The 14,199-nt window shown below is 34.2% G+C and overlaps 1 protein-coding gene across 1 annotated transcript; it reads left to right on the forward strand.

Moving 5' to 3' along the window:
• Nucleotides 1–66: 66 nt before the first annotated feature.
• On the forward strand, nucleotides 67–12,132 carry LOC140149849 (uncharacterized). Its single transcript, XM_072171880.1, has 2 exons — nucleotides 67–115; nucleotides 9,935–12,132. The coding sequence occupies exon 2, from the start codon at nucleotides 9,940–9,942 to the stop codon at nucleotides 11,416–11,418; it is 1,479 nt and encodes a 492-aa protein (XP_072027981.1). The 5' UTR covers nucleotides 67–115; nucleotides 9,935–9,939; the 3' UTR covers nucleotides 11,419–12,132.
• Nucleotides 12,133–14,199: the final 2,067 nt, after the last annotated feature.

A 14,199-nucleotide genomic window follows, 5' to 3' on the forward strand; every position in this document is an offset into this window, starting at 1 on the left:
CATAAGATTTAGTGAAAAGTTTTACTCAATATCGATGACAACAATCTTCATCAGTCTGACCTCTGAAGAAGTTGTTTACTTGTCCACTCTTTTGGCTCCACAATCAGGAGGGTCGGTATGTTTGTATTTTGACACGGCGAATCACAAAATCTTGTTAACCCGTGTTTCAAAACGAATTTGTGTCAAAGGCACGGCAAAAGTCATGTCTCATAAAATGTAAATAATAAAACGAGTTTGGCCATTTTCACTATAATCGAGGATATAACCATGGACATGATGAAGGTGACTTGTTGAGGCCTACCACGTAAAATTATTGTTATCGAGCAGTGTGCATCAAGGAAAACTACAGGAAAATAATAACACGATGACTTTTCTCATGCCTTTGACACAAATTCGTTTTGAAAGACGGGTTAACAAGAGTGAGCATTTTATGCTCTCATCTAAAAAAAATGATGCCGCATCCAAAATTGAAATTTAATAGAGCATATCTCAGAAAATATCCCCATTAAAATAAAACCGTAAATGCGATTATTTTTCACACAACATACACAAGGTGACTATTGAGTGTAGAATTTGGAGCAAGTTTCAACAACTGAATATCTTGAATCTTGAATTGTATACTCCAGAAGAAGCTGAAAACTTGTCCAAGGAGTTGTGCTGTGCTGACGTGCTAATCGTGCTCGAAAAAATATACATTGAAGGGGTGAAAGTAAAAAACCACTGCTCCTTAGAATTTGTGATGAATTGAAGTTGGCTGCAGATCCCTTAGGACTGGTAGTGCCAAACTCTGGAAAGTGTGAAGTGAAGGCGCTATCACCACAGATGTAGGAAGCCTATTCCAAATAGGTATGATGCGCACAAAGTAGGAGAATCTGTAGGAATTTACCCTGGCCTGGATGTTTTGGTAGCAGCAGATGTTGGAGACTCTTCCCGGTCGGCTGGATGGAATAACACAACTCGGAAAGGGGATGCTAACAAGTCCATATTTGATCTTATAAAACATAGAACATTGTTGAAGCAGCCTACGAGTGGATAGAGCCACTTGATTCTAAAACAAATATGTTTTTTTCCTTTATTGCACCTATTGTGTTACTCACCCTGTATAATGCATATTTCAAAAGAAATACCGAGTCCATAACCCGCCATTAACATTCCTACTACTACAACCATGGCCAAAATGTGTTGGGACACTTATGGAAAACGTACACTATAGTATGACCTTATTTCCGTTATTATTAACGTGATAAAGTGGAGGTTTCTTTGGTGTCAAGCCTAAACACTTTCCTAACACCCCAACCCTCCCCCTTCCCCACCAATCAATGTTGGGTGCCACAAGGCTCGTGTGACCAAAAAGTCGAATTCAACATTGATCGGGGAGTGGGGGCTTATTTACATTACCCTATCAAACCGTCCCAACACTTATGGCCAGCATTGTCTCTAAGGTACAAAAAATCTAATTTTAAAATGTGTGTTTTGGCCCATATCTCCTCAACCATAGCTTGGATTTTCATCAAATTTTACATGAAAACGGAGAAACTATTTATCTTTTCACTTATATAAAAATTATTGCATTTTCCTCATGTGATTTAGGGATACGGTCACGTTTTATACGCAATATCATGTATTTTACAGTGCGTTCTGAACATTATTAGCCTATGCCAACTACGTATTTTGCGTAAAATGACGTTTTATTTTGAAAGAGTAGTGATTTAATCACCAGAAATACATGATATTTGTTGACAGGAATTGATTGAAGTCTTTTAAAAGAGTGATTTTGGGAAAAAATACTTAAAATTAAAAAAAAAGCTAATTTTTAGAAGAAAAAAACAAAACTTTAATCATTTTCATCGTTTGCATCAAAAACGTATGTGGTATTTGCAACGAGTATATCGTGTAAATATAATCATAGTCGGCAGGAGTAGGCTTAAATTACATTTTATGACTGAAATTTATTAAAGCGCTTTCAAAGAAACTTATAGTAAGTATAGAAAGTAAAATATAGGTAGACATACAGAAAAAAAAGAAGGACGGACATTGGCAAAATTAATAGAACGACGAATATAATATGATGAAGGATATTGTAAAATAATAACAAAAGAAAAGAAAAAGAAATCTAAATAACTACAGGGGCTCGAGCACGTGTCCACTGTGCCTGTGGAAGATGCCGTATCCATTGCGCCACAGAGCTGTGTAACTTCAACAGGCTTAAACTATAGCATGTATATAAATATACGCTCTACACGATATACAGTCCAAAAAATACATTTTACGGCATTTGTTTCATTAACTGAATATTTATCATATAGCAGGTGTTGGCTGACATTGTGCTCCACATTTAGTTCAGTTTTTGTCCGGGATAAATGACTACGGGACAAAATCGGACGGTATACACGTCTTTAAAGAGTAAAGAATTTTAATATAATATTACTTTCTTTTTCTTTTTACAAACGTGTATATCGTTCGTTTTTGTCCCAAAATCATTTTACCCCGGCCCAAAACTGAAATATATGTGGAGCACAAATGTCAGCCAACACCTGCTATATGATAAATATTCAGTTAATGAAACAAATGCCGTAAAAGTGTGATTTGTTTGACTGTTTATCGTCCGTAGAGCGTATATTTATATACATGCATCTTGAATAGCATTATATTACAGTTTAAGCCTGTTAAAGTAATACAGCTCTGTGGTGCAATGGATACGGCATCTGCCACAGGCACAGTGGACACGGGTTCGAGCCCCTGAATTTATTTATATATCTTTTTCTTTTCTTTTGTTATTATTTTACAATATCCTTCATCATATCATGTCCGTCCGTCCTTCTTTTTTTCTGTATTTTGTTGCTTCATTTGTGGTAGACTGCGGTAAATTGGGAAAACAAGTGTGCATGGGTTCGATTCCTTTATTTGTTTTTTGATCACGAGATGTTGTGATAACTTTTATTTTCTTCTATAGCTGTAATGTAACATTTTAATTGGTGGAAACAATAATTTTCCATTTTAAAACCCAAGTTTTTGTCAGTTAAAGTGACGAATAGTGAACTTAGACAGGGCCAAAATATCGTTTTAAGACATTTTAAGTGACCAGTCCCTAAATTTCAAATGTAGCCATCCAAAATTTTTTTGGTAAAGCCACATGATAAGATCTCTAACTGCTCCAAATTTGGTGTCAATATCATATTTACTTTTTGAGTTATAAGCAAAAAACTGAAATTAGATGATTTTTTTTCAACTTTTCAAATACAACCATGGCCAAAATGTGTTGGGACACTTATGGAAAACGTACACTATAGTATGACCTTATTTCCGTTATTATTAACGTGATAAAGTGGAGGTTTCTTTGGTGTCAAGCCTAAACACTTTCCTAACACCCAACCCTCCCCTTCCCCACCAATCAATGTTGGGTGCCACAAGGCTCGTGTGACCAAAAAAGTCGAATTCAACATTGATCGGGGGAGTGGGGGCTTATTTACATTACCCTATCAAACCGTTCCAACACTTATGGCCAGCATTGTCTCTAAGGTACAAAAAATCTAATTTTAAAATGTGTGTTTTGGCCCATATCTCCTCAACCATAGCTTGGATTTTCATCAAATTTTACATGAAAACGGAGAAACTATTTATCTTTTCACTTATATAAAAATTATTGCATTTTCCTCATGTGATTTAGGGATACGGTCACGTTTTATACGCAATATCATGTATTTTACAGTGCGTTCTGAACATTATTAGCCTATGCCAACTACGTATTTTGCGTAAAATGACGTTTTATTTTGAAAGAGTAGTGATTTAATCACCAGAAATACATGATATTTGTTGACAGGAATTGATTGAAGTCTTTTAAAAGAGTGATTTTGGGAAAAAATACTTAAAATTAAAAAAAAGCTAATTTTTAGAAGAAAAAAAACAAAACTTTAATCATTTTCATCGTTTGCATCAAAAACGTATGTGGTATTTGCAACGAGTATATCGTGTAAATATAATCATAGTCGGCAGGAGTAGGCTTAAATTACATTTTATGACTGAAATTTATTAAAGCGCTTTCAAAGAAACTTATAGTAAGTATAGAAAGTAAAATATAGGTAGACATACAGAAAAAAAAAAGAAGGACGGACATTGGCAAAATTAATAGAACGACGAATATAATATGATGAAGGATATTGTAAAATAATAACAAAAAAGAAATCTAAATAAATTCAGGGGCTCGAACCCGTGTCCACTGCGCCTGTGGCAGATGCCGTATCCATTGCGCCACAGAGCTGTGTAACTTCAACAGGCTTAAACTATAGCATGTATATAAATATACGCTCTACACACGATATACAGTCCAAAAAAATACATTTTTACGGCATTTGTTTCATTAACTGAATATTTATCATATAGCAGGTGTTGGCTGACATTGTGCTCCACATTTAGTTCAGTTTTTGTCCGGGATAAATGACTACGGGACAAAATCGGACGGTATACACGTCTTTAAAGAGTAAAGAATTTTAATATAATATTACTTTCTTTTTCTTTTTACAAACGTGTATATCGTTCGTTTTTGTCCCAAAATCATTTTACCCCGGCCCAAAACTGAAATATATGTGGAGCACAAATGTCAGCCAACACCTGCTATATGATAAATATTCAGTTAATGAAACAAATGCCGTAAAAGTGTGATTTGTTTGACTGTTTATCGTCCGTAGAGCGTATATTTATATACATGCATCTTGAATAGCATTATATTACAGTTTAAGCCTGTTAAAGTAATACAGCTCTGTGGTGCAATGGATACGGCATCTGCCACAGGCACAGTGGACACGGGTTCGAGCCCCTGCATTTATTTATATATCTTTTTCTTTTCTTTTTTGTTATTATTTTACAATATCCTTCATCATATCATATTCGTCGTTCTATTAATTTTGCCAATGTCCGTCCTTCTTTTTTTCTGTATTTTGTTGCTTCATTTGTGGTAGACTGCGGTAAATTGGGAAAACAAGTGTGCATGGGTTCGATTCCTTTATTTGTTTTTTGATCACGAGATGTTGTGATAACTTTTATTTTCTTCTATAGCTGTAATGTAACATTTTAATTGGTGGAAACAATAATTTTCCATTTTAAAACCCAAGTTTTTGACAGTTAAAGTGACGAATAGTGAACTTAGACAGGGCCAAAATATCGTTTTAAGACATTTTAAGTGACCAGTCCCTAAATTTCAAATGTAGCCATCCAAATTTTTTTTGGTAAAGCCACATGATAAGATCTCTAACTGCTCCAAATTTGGTGTCAATATCATATTTACTTTTTGAGTTATAAGCAAAAAACTGAAATTAGATGATTTTTTTCAACTTTTCAAATACAACCATGGCCAAAATGTGTTGGGACACTTATGGAAAACGTACACTATAGTATGACCTTATTTCCGTTATTATTAACGTGATAAAGTGGAGGTTTCTTTGGTGTCAAGCCTAAACACTTTCCTAACACCCCAACCTCCCCTTCCCCACCAATCAATGTTGGGTGCCACAAGGCTCGTGTGACCAAAAAAGTCGAATTCAACATTGATCGGGGAGTGGGGGCTTATTTACATTACCCTATCAAACCGGCCCAACACTTATGGCCAGCATTGTCTCTAAGGTACAAAAATCTAATTTTAAAATGTGTGTTTTGGCCCATATCTCCTCAACCATAGCTTGGATTTTCATCAAATTTTACATGAAAACGGAGAAACTATTTATCTTTTCACTTATATAAAAATTATTGCATTTTCCTCATGTGATTTAGGGATACGGTCACGTTTTATACGCAATATCATGTATTTTACAGTGCGTTCTGAACATTATTAGCCTATGCCAACTACGTATTTTGCGTAAAATGACGTTTTATTTTGAAAGAGTAGTGATTTAATCACCAGAAATACATGATATTTGTTGACAGGAATTGATTGAAGTCTTTTAAAAGAGTGATTTTAAAAAAAAAATACTTAAAATTAAAAAAAAGCTAATTTTTAGAAGAAAAAAACAAAACTTTAATCATTTTCATCGTTTGCATCAAAAACGTATGTGGTATTTGCAACGAGTATATCGTGTAAATATAATCATAGTCGGCAGGAGTAGGCTTAAATTACATTTTATGACTGAAATTTATTAAAGCGCTTTCAAAGAAACTTATAGTAAGTATAGAAAGTAAAATATAGGTAGACATACAGAATAAAAGAAGGACGGACATTGGCAAAATTAATAGAACGACGAATATAATATGATGAAGGATATTGTAAAATAATAACAAAAAAAAAAAGAAAAGAAATCTAAATAAATTCAGGGCTCGAACCCGTGTCCACTGCGCCTGTGGCAGATGCCGTATCCATTGCGCCACAGAGCTGTTTTTCTTCAACTGTTTTTTTTTTAATGATACGGCTACCTCCGAGATCTACACACGATATACAGTCCAAAAAATACATTTTTACGGCATTTGTTTCATTAACTGAATATTTATCATATAGCAGGTGTTGGCTGACATTGTGCTCCACATTTAGTTCAGTTTTTGTCCGGGATAAATGACTACGGACAAAATCGGACGGTATACACGTCTTTAAAGAGTAAAGAATTTTAATATAATATTACTTTCTTTTTCTTTTTACAAACGTGTATATCGTTCGTTTTTGTCCCAAAATCATTTTACCCCGGCCCAAAACTGAAATATATGTGGAGCACAAATGTCAGCCAACACCTGCTATATGATAAATATTCAGTTAATGAAACAAATGCCGTAAAAGTGTGATTTGTTTGACTGTTTATCGTCCGTAGAGCGTATATTTATATACATGCATCTTGAATAGCATTATATTACAGTTTAAGCCTGTTAAAGTAATACAGCTCTGTGGTGCAATGGATACGGCATCTGCCACAGGCACAGTGGACACGGGTTCGAGCCCTGAATTTATTTATATATCTTTTTTTCTTTTCTTTTTTGTTATTATTTTACAATATCCTTCATCATATCATATTCGTCGTTCTATTAATTTTGCCAATGTCCGTCCTTCTTTTTTTCTGTATTTTGTTGCTTCATTTGTGGTAGACTGCGGTAAATTGGGAAAACAAGTGTGCATGGGTTCGATTCCTTTATTTGTTTTTTGATCACGAGATGTTGTGATAACTTTTATTTTCTTCTATAGCTGTAATGTAACATTTTAATTGGTGGAAACAATAATTTTCCATTTTAAAACCCAAGTTTTTGACAGTTAAAGTGACGAATAGTGAACTTAGACAGGGCCAAAATATCGTTTTAAGACATTTTAAGTGACCAGTCCCTAAATTTCAAATGTAGCCATCCAAAATTTTTTTGGTAAAGCCACATGATAAGATCTCTAACTGCTCCAAATTTGGTGTCAATATCATATTTACTTTTTGAGTTATAAGCAAAAAACTGAAATTAGATGATTTTTTTTCAACTTTTCAAATACAACCATGGCCAAAATGTGTTGGGACACTTATGGAAAACGTACACTATAGTATGACCTTATTTCCGTTATTATTAACGTGATAAAGTGGAGGTTTCTTTGGTGTCAAGCCTAAACACTTTCCTAACACCCCAACCCGCCCCCTTCCCCACCAATCAATGTTGGGTGCCACAAGGCTCGTGTGACCAAAAAAGTCGAATTCAACATTGATCGGGGGAGTGGGGGGCTTATTTACATTACCCTATCAAACCGTTCCAACACTTATGGCCAGCATTGTCTCTAAGGTACAAAAATCTAATTTTAAAATGTGTGTTTTGGCCCATATCTCCTCAACCATAGCTTGATTTTCATCAAATTTTACATGAAAACGGAGAAACTATTTATCTTTTCACTTATATAAAAATTATTGCATTTTCCTCATGTGATTTAGGGATACGGTCACGTTTTATACGCAATATCATGTATTTTACAGTGCGTTCTGAACATTATTAGCCTATGCCAACTACGTATTTTGCGTAAAATGACGTTTTATTTTGAAAGAGTAGTGATTTAATCACCAGAAATACATGATATTTGTTGACAGGAATTGATTGAAGTCTTTTAAAAGAGTGATTTTGGGAAAAAAATACTTAAAATTAAAAAAAAGCTAATTTTTAGAAGAAAAAAACAAAACTTTAATCATTTTCATCGTTTGCATCAAAAACGTATGTGGTATTTGCAACGAGTATATCGTGTAAATATAATCATAGTCGGCAGGAGTAGGCTTAAATTACATTTTATGACTGAAATTTATTAAAGCGCTTTCAAAGAAACTTATAGTAAGTATAGAAAGTAAAATATAGGTAGACATACAGAAAAAAAAAAAGAAGGACGGACATTGGCAAAATTAATAGAACGACGAATATAATATGATGAAGGATATTGTAAAATAATAACAAAAAAGAAATCTAAATAAATTCAGGGTCGAACCCGTGTCCACTGCGCCTGTGGCAGATGCCGTATCCATTGCGCCACAGAGCTGTGTAACTTCAACAGGCTTAAACTATAGCATGTATATAAATATACGCTCTACACGATATACAGTCCAAAAAATACATTTTTACGGCATTTGTTTCATTAACAGAATATTTATCATATAGCAGGTGTTGGCTGACATTGTGCTCCACATTTAGTTCAGTTTTTGTCCTTTATAAATGACTACGGGACAAAATCGGACGGTATACACGTCTTTAAAGAGTAAAGAATTTTAATATAATATTACTTTCTTTTCTTTTTACAAACGTGTATATCGTTCGTTTTTGTCCCAAAATCATTTTACCCCGGCCCAAAACTGAAATATATGTGGAGCACAAATGTCAGCCAACACCTGCTATATGATAAATATTCAGTTAATGAAACAAATGCCGTAAAAGTGTGATTTGTTTGACTGTTTATCGTCCGTAGAGCGTATATTTATATACATACATCTTGAATAGCATTATATTACAGTTTAAGCCTGTTAAAGTAATACAGCTCTGTGGTGCAATGGATACGGCATCTGCCACAGGCACAGTGGACACGGGTTCGAGCCCCTGAATTTATTTATATATCTTTTTCTTTTCTTTTTTTGTTATTATTTTACAATATCCTTCATCATATCATATTCGTCGTTCTATTAATTTTTGCCAATGTCCGTCCTTCTTTTTTCTGTATTTTGTTGCTTCATTTGTGGTAGACTGCGGTAAATTGGGAAAACAAGTGTGCATGGGTTCGATTCCTTTATTTGTTTTTTGATCACGAGATGTTGTGATAACTTTTATTTTCTTCTATAGCTGTAATGTAACATTTTAATTGGTGGAAACAATAATTTTCCATTTTAAAACCCAAGTTTTTGACAGTTAAAGTGACGAATAGTGAACTTAGACAGGGCCAAAATATCGTTTTAAGACATTTTAAGTGACCAGTCCCTAAATTTCAAATGTAGCCATCCAAATTTTTTTTGGTAAAGCCACATGATAAGATCTCTAACTGCTCCAAATTTGGTGTCAATATCATATTTACTTTTTGAGTTATAAGCAAAAACTGAAATTAGATGATTTTTTTCAACTTTTCAAATACAACCATGGCCAAAATGTGTTGGGACACTTATGGAAAACGTACACTATAGTATGACCTTATTTCCGTTATTATTAACGTGATAAAGTGGAGGTTTCTTTGGTGTCAAGCCTAAACACTTTCCTAACACCCCAACCTCCCCTTCCCCACCAATCAATGTTGGGTGCCACAAGGCTCGTGTGACCAAAAAGTCGAATTCAACATTGATCGGGGAGTGGGGGCTTATTTACATTACCCTATCAAACCGTCCCAACACTTATGGCCAGCATTGTAGAATAATTGCATATTCATCAAGACTAATGATGTCCAAAACTTAATGAGAACTAATTGAATCACTCACTTCCTGAAAATTAGTGTAAATCAAAATGATTTTTTTATCTTTCTATTTATTTTATTTTTCAGAAGACATGACAAGACCTAAGCGACAATGGGATTTACTACTAGACCCAGTATGCAAGTATTGTAAAAGAAGATTTATTGAAAATATTCCACGTTATATATCACATCTTCGCAGCCATGAGCTGAGTATTAAGCCTTATTGGTACAGTAATCCAACTTTAAAACCAAAGGCTGGCTGTGTGCAGATACAAACGAAAAGACATCAAAAACGATGTAAAGATCGGAAAATATCGCAAGGGGTTCCAGGTCATTTGAAATTCAGGAAGAACAAGCGGGGTGATGTAAAGAAAATGCATAAATGCAGCTTTTGTCAGAAACCGTTCCGCCATTTGGCACATAAGAAAAAACATGAAGTAATTCATACAGGAGATAAATCTCATCAATGTAGCTATTGCAACAAATTATTCAGCCAATTGGGACACAAGAAAAGTCATGAAATGATTCACACGGGAGAGAAACCACATCAATGTAGCCACTGCAATAAATCATTCAGCCAATTGGGACACAAGAATGAACACGAAATGATTCATACAGGAGAGAAACCACATCAATGTAGCTATTGCAACAAATCATTTACGACATCTGGAAACAAGAATACGCATGAAATGATTCATACAGGTGAGAAACCTCATCAATGTAAATACTGCGATAAATTATTCCGCCATTTGGGATCCAAGAAAGAACATGAAATGATTCATACAGGAGAGAAACCTCATAAATGTAGCTATTGCAACAAATCATTTACGACATTGGGACACAAGAAGGAACATGAAATGATTCATACAGGTGAGAAACCTCATCAATGTAAATACTGCAATAAATCATTCCGCCATTTGGGATCCAAGAAAGAACATGAAATGATTCATACAGGAGAGAAACCTGATCAATGTAGTTATAACAAATCATTCACGACATTGAGGAACAAGAATATTCATGGAAAGAGCCATATAGGAGAGAAACCACATAAATGTAGCTATTGTAACAAATCATTCCGCCAATTGGGACACAAGAAAGAACACGAAAGGATTCATACAGGAGAGAAACCTCATAAATGCAGCCATTGTGGCAAATCATTCACTAGATTGGGAAACAAGAATATTCATGAAAAGATTCATACATGTACAAGAGAGAAACCTCATCAATGCAAATATTGTAATAAATCATTCAGCCAATTGGACCACAAGAAAGAACATGAAATATTTCACACAGGAGAGAAACCTCATAAATGCAGCTATTGTAACAAATCATTCAACGATTTGTCAAATAAAAATAAGCATGAAAAGCGTCATACAGGAGAGAAAACGCATAAATGCGGGTATTGTAACAAATCATTCAGTCAATTGGGCCACAAGAAAGAACATGAAATGATTCATACAGGAGAGAAACCTCATCAATGTAGCTATTGCAACAAATCTTTCACTAGATTGGGAAACAAGAAGAAACATGAAATGTCTAAGAAACATAGAAAACTCAATTCATCTAACTGAATATAAAGTGATCCAACTTCGGGTTGTTTTTCATTTTAAACCATATAATCATGGTAATATTCTTTGTAGATGTCTCTCTCAATTGAATCAGGTTTATGTGCCTGAAATTTGTGTGTCAAGTCATTATCTTTTAACGAACATTTTAATGTATTCGCCATCGAGTATGACTTGAAATAGATTAAATAACTAATAATTAGAGAAAATATTCCACATCAAATAGAAAATCTGAGCCAATAACCTGCTTTTGGCAGCAGTAGGCCTAAGTAGGCTATAGTTTTGTAGCTATTATCTGTTTCAACTCCAGTGACACCTCATGAACAATCAGAACTACAATTAATGCTTATAATACCTACATGTACATGGCGTTTGGTTTGTGTTTCTTCACAATTGCACCAAACATGCCAAATGCTATAAAAAACCTTTTGTAAAAGCATTTGTTCTGATTCGCTATCTCGTAGGTCGAATCAAGATAAGTCCTGACCTGATTGGTTTAATGAATTTGTAAACATTATTTATCAACTTTATGTGAATAAGATTTTTGTATTCTTAAGGATGGTCTTAACACTGGAATTATGGAAACTTTCGGGCCTCATAACTGCTAAATTGTTGGTATATTAAAGTATACATATTTAGAATGGCAAAGACTTGATAAATTCATCTGTGAGGTCAAATTTGGGCCAAAATGTTTTTTTATTTTTAAAAACTAGATAAAATATATAGGAGCTGTTTTTTCTTTTTTTTTTTTTTTTAATATTGACCAACTTTACCAAAAATATTTGAAATTTGGGCGAAAATCGGGCTTTTTATGAATTTTTTGAAAATTAAGCATTTTTTGACCATTTTTGGTGCACATTTCTCAAAGTTGGACAAATTAAAAAAAAAAAAAAAACAGCTCCTAGATATTTTTATCTAGTTTTTAAAAATTAATACAAAACAAATTTTGGCCCAAGAATGTTATTGTTATGTTTAACGAAAAAGAAGGGGCCAAAACCGTTTTGGGATTTTGGACCAAAAATGAGCACTTTGGCCCAAATTTGACCTCACAGATGAATTTATCAAGTCTTTGCCATTCCAAATATGTATCAGTACTTTTATATACTTCAGACCAACATTTTAGCAGTTATGAGGCCTGAATTCCAGGGTTAAGACCAACCTTGGTCTGAACCCTGGAATTATGGAACCTTCGGCCTCATAACTGCTAAATTGTTGGCCTAAAGTATATAAAATTGTTGGCCTAAGGTTATAAAAACGTTTTTTGGAATTTTGGGCCAAAAATGAGCATTTTGGCCCAAAAATGAGCATTTTGGCCCAAATTTGACCGCACAGATGAACTTATCAAGTCTTTGCCATTCTAAATATGTATACTTTTATATACATTACACCAACAATTTAGCAGTTATTAGGCCCGAAAGTTTCCATAATTCCAGGGTTCAGACCAACCTTAATGTTAAGTTCTGCAAAATCAGAATCTTTCCAAACTACTACTTATCATTGTGTTATTATTAACAGTTTCCTAGTTTTAATGTTATAATGGTGATGAAATTCAATAAAAACACGAAATGCATGTACATGTATATTTTTGATTAAGTTTTATTTTTCCAATGTCTATGTAATACGGTATATCAGATTACATATCTTACTACTCTTTTTTTTTTACTGTCCAATTATACTGCCCTTTAAATATTCCCAGTTTGTCTCAGTAAGGCTGCGTTCACATAGAAGTATACTATTCGGGTATACGGAGCACGTTTTACAGGTGCACGCGCGTATAGTTCAATCGAGCAAGGCAATTTCATAGTACCGGGTCACATAAGGCTACGATCGCATAGAAGTATACTATTCGGGTATACGATGCACGTTTTGCAGGTGCACGCGTATAGATTAAATCGAGCAAGGTAATTTCATAGTACCGGGTCACATAAGAGCTATTCGAAAAGGCCGTATACCTGCGTATAGTATAGTATAGTGGGAATCGCGCGTGTTCGATTTTAGTGCAGCGTATACCGTCCAAATTTTAAAACCTAAACCATATGTGGGCAAATTCATTTTTTAATAGATGCACTATCTAATTCTGCACATTATGACACCTCATTGAATGCAATGTGACCTCAAGAAGTAAAGTTACAAGCATTTGATAAGACGAAGAAAATGGGTAAACTGACATACTCGCTATTCGCTATACGAAATACGCTCATTCGACCAGGCTGAGTTCACATAGTATATTCCTATATGAACTCAGCCTGATCGAATGAGTGTATGTCGTATAGCGAATAGGGAAGAACGTATACTTCTATGTGAACGCAGCCTAAGAGACCAGTACAGCAGCGTACATGATATTTCGCCCTATAACCACACTCCTGGACCATCATGACATGCCTAATAGAGCAGCTATTTATTATTATAACCAAGAATTATACTTTAATTTGAAAATTGACAAAGCCCAATATCTATCCAGTCTATTGATCGTAGAATATAAATTTTAAATATCACAAAAAAAAAAAAAATCCAACCTAAAGACTACTGGACTATCTACACTGGCAGGTCATAAGCAAGATTAGACCTACCAATTGCATTGTGTACCCACCACTGATCTTTTAATTGTTAGAATTCAGTCTAAACTATTATTAACATCTTCTAATTGTTTCTTTTTATGAATAAGATATTAAGGTATATATTTCAGCCAAAAAACAAAAATAAAGTTCTTAATTAATTAACTGCTTATTTAGCACTTAATTTCTTAACGAGGCACTCATATATTGGCATGTAATGCGTAACAACCGA

Source organism: Amphiura filiformis, chromosome 4 (genome assembly GCF_039555335.1).
Source record: "Amphiura filiformis chromosome 4, Afil_fr2py, whole genome shotgun sequence".
Lineage (NCBI taxonomy): Eukaryota > Metazoa > Echinodermata > Ophiuroidea > Amphilepidida > Amphiuridae > Amphiura > Amphiura filiformis.

What these genes read in the sequence shown, in the direction of transcription:
- LOC140149849 (XM_072171880.1), top strand. Translation starts at nt 9,940, where the DNA reads ATGACAAGACCTAAGCGACAATGGGATTTACTACTAGACCCAGTATGC.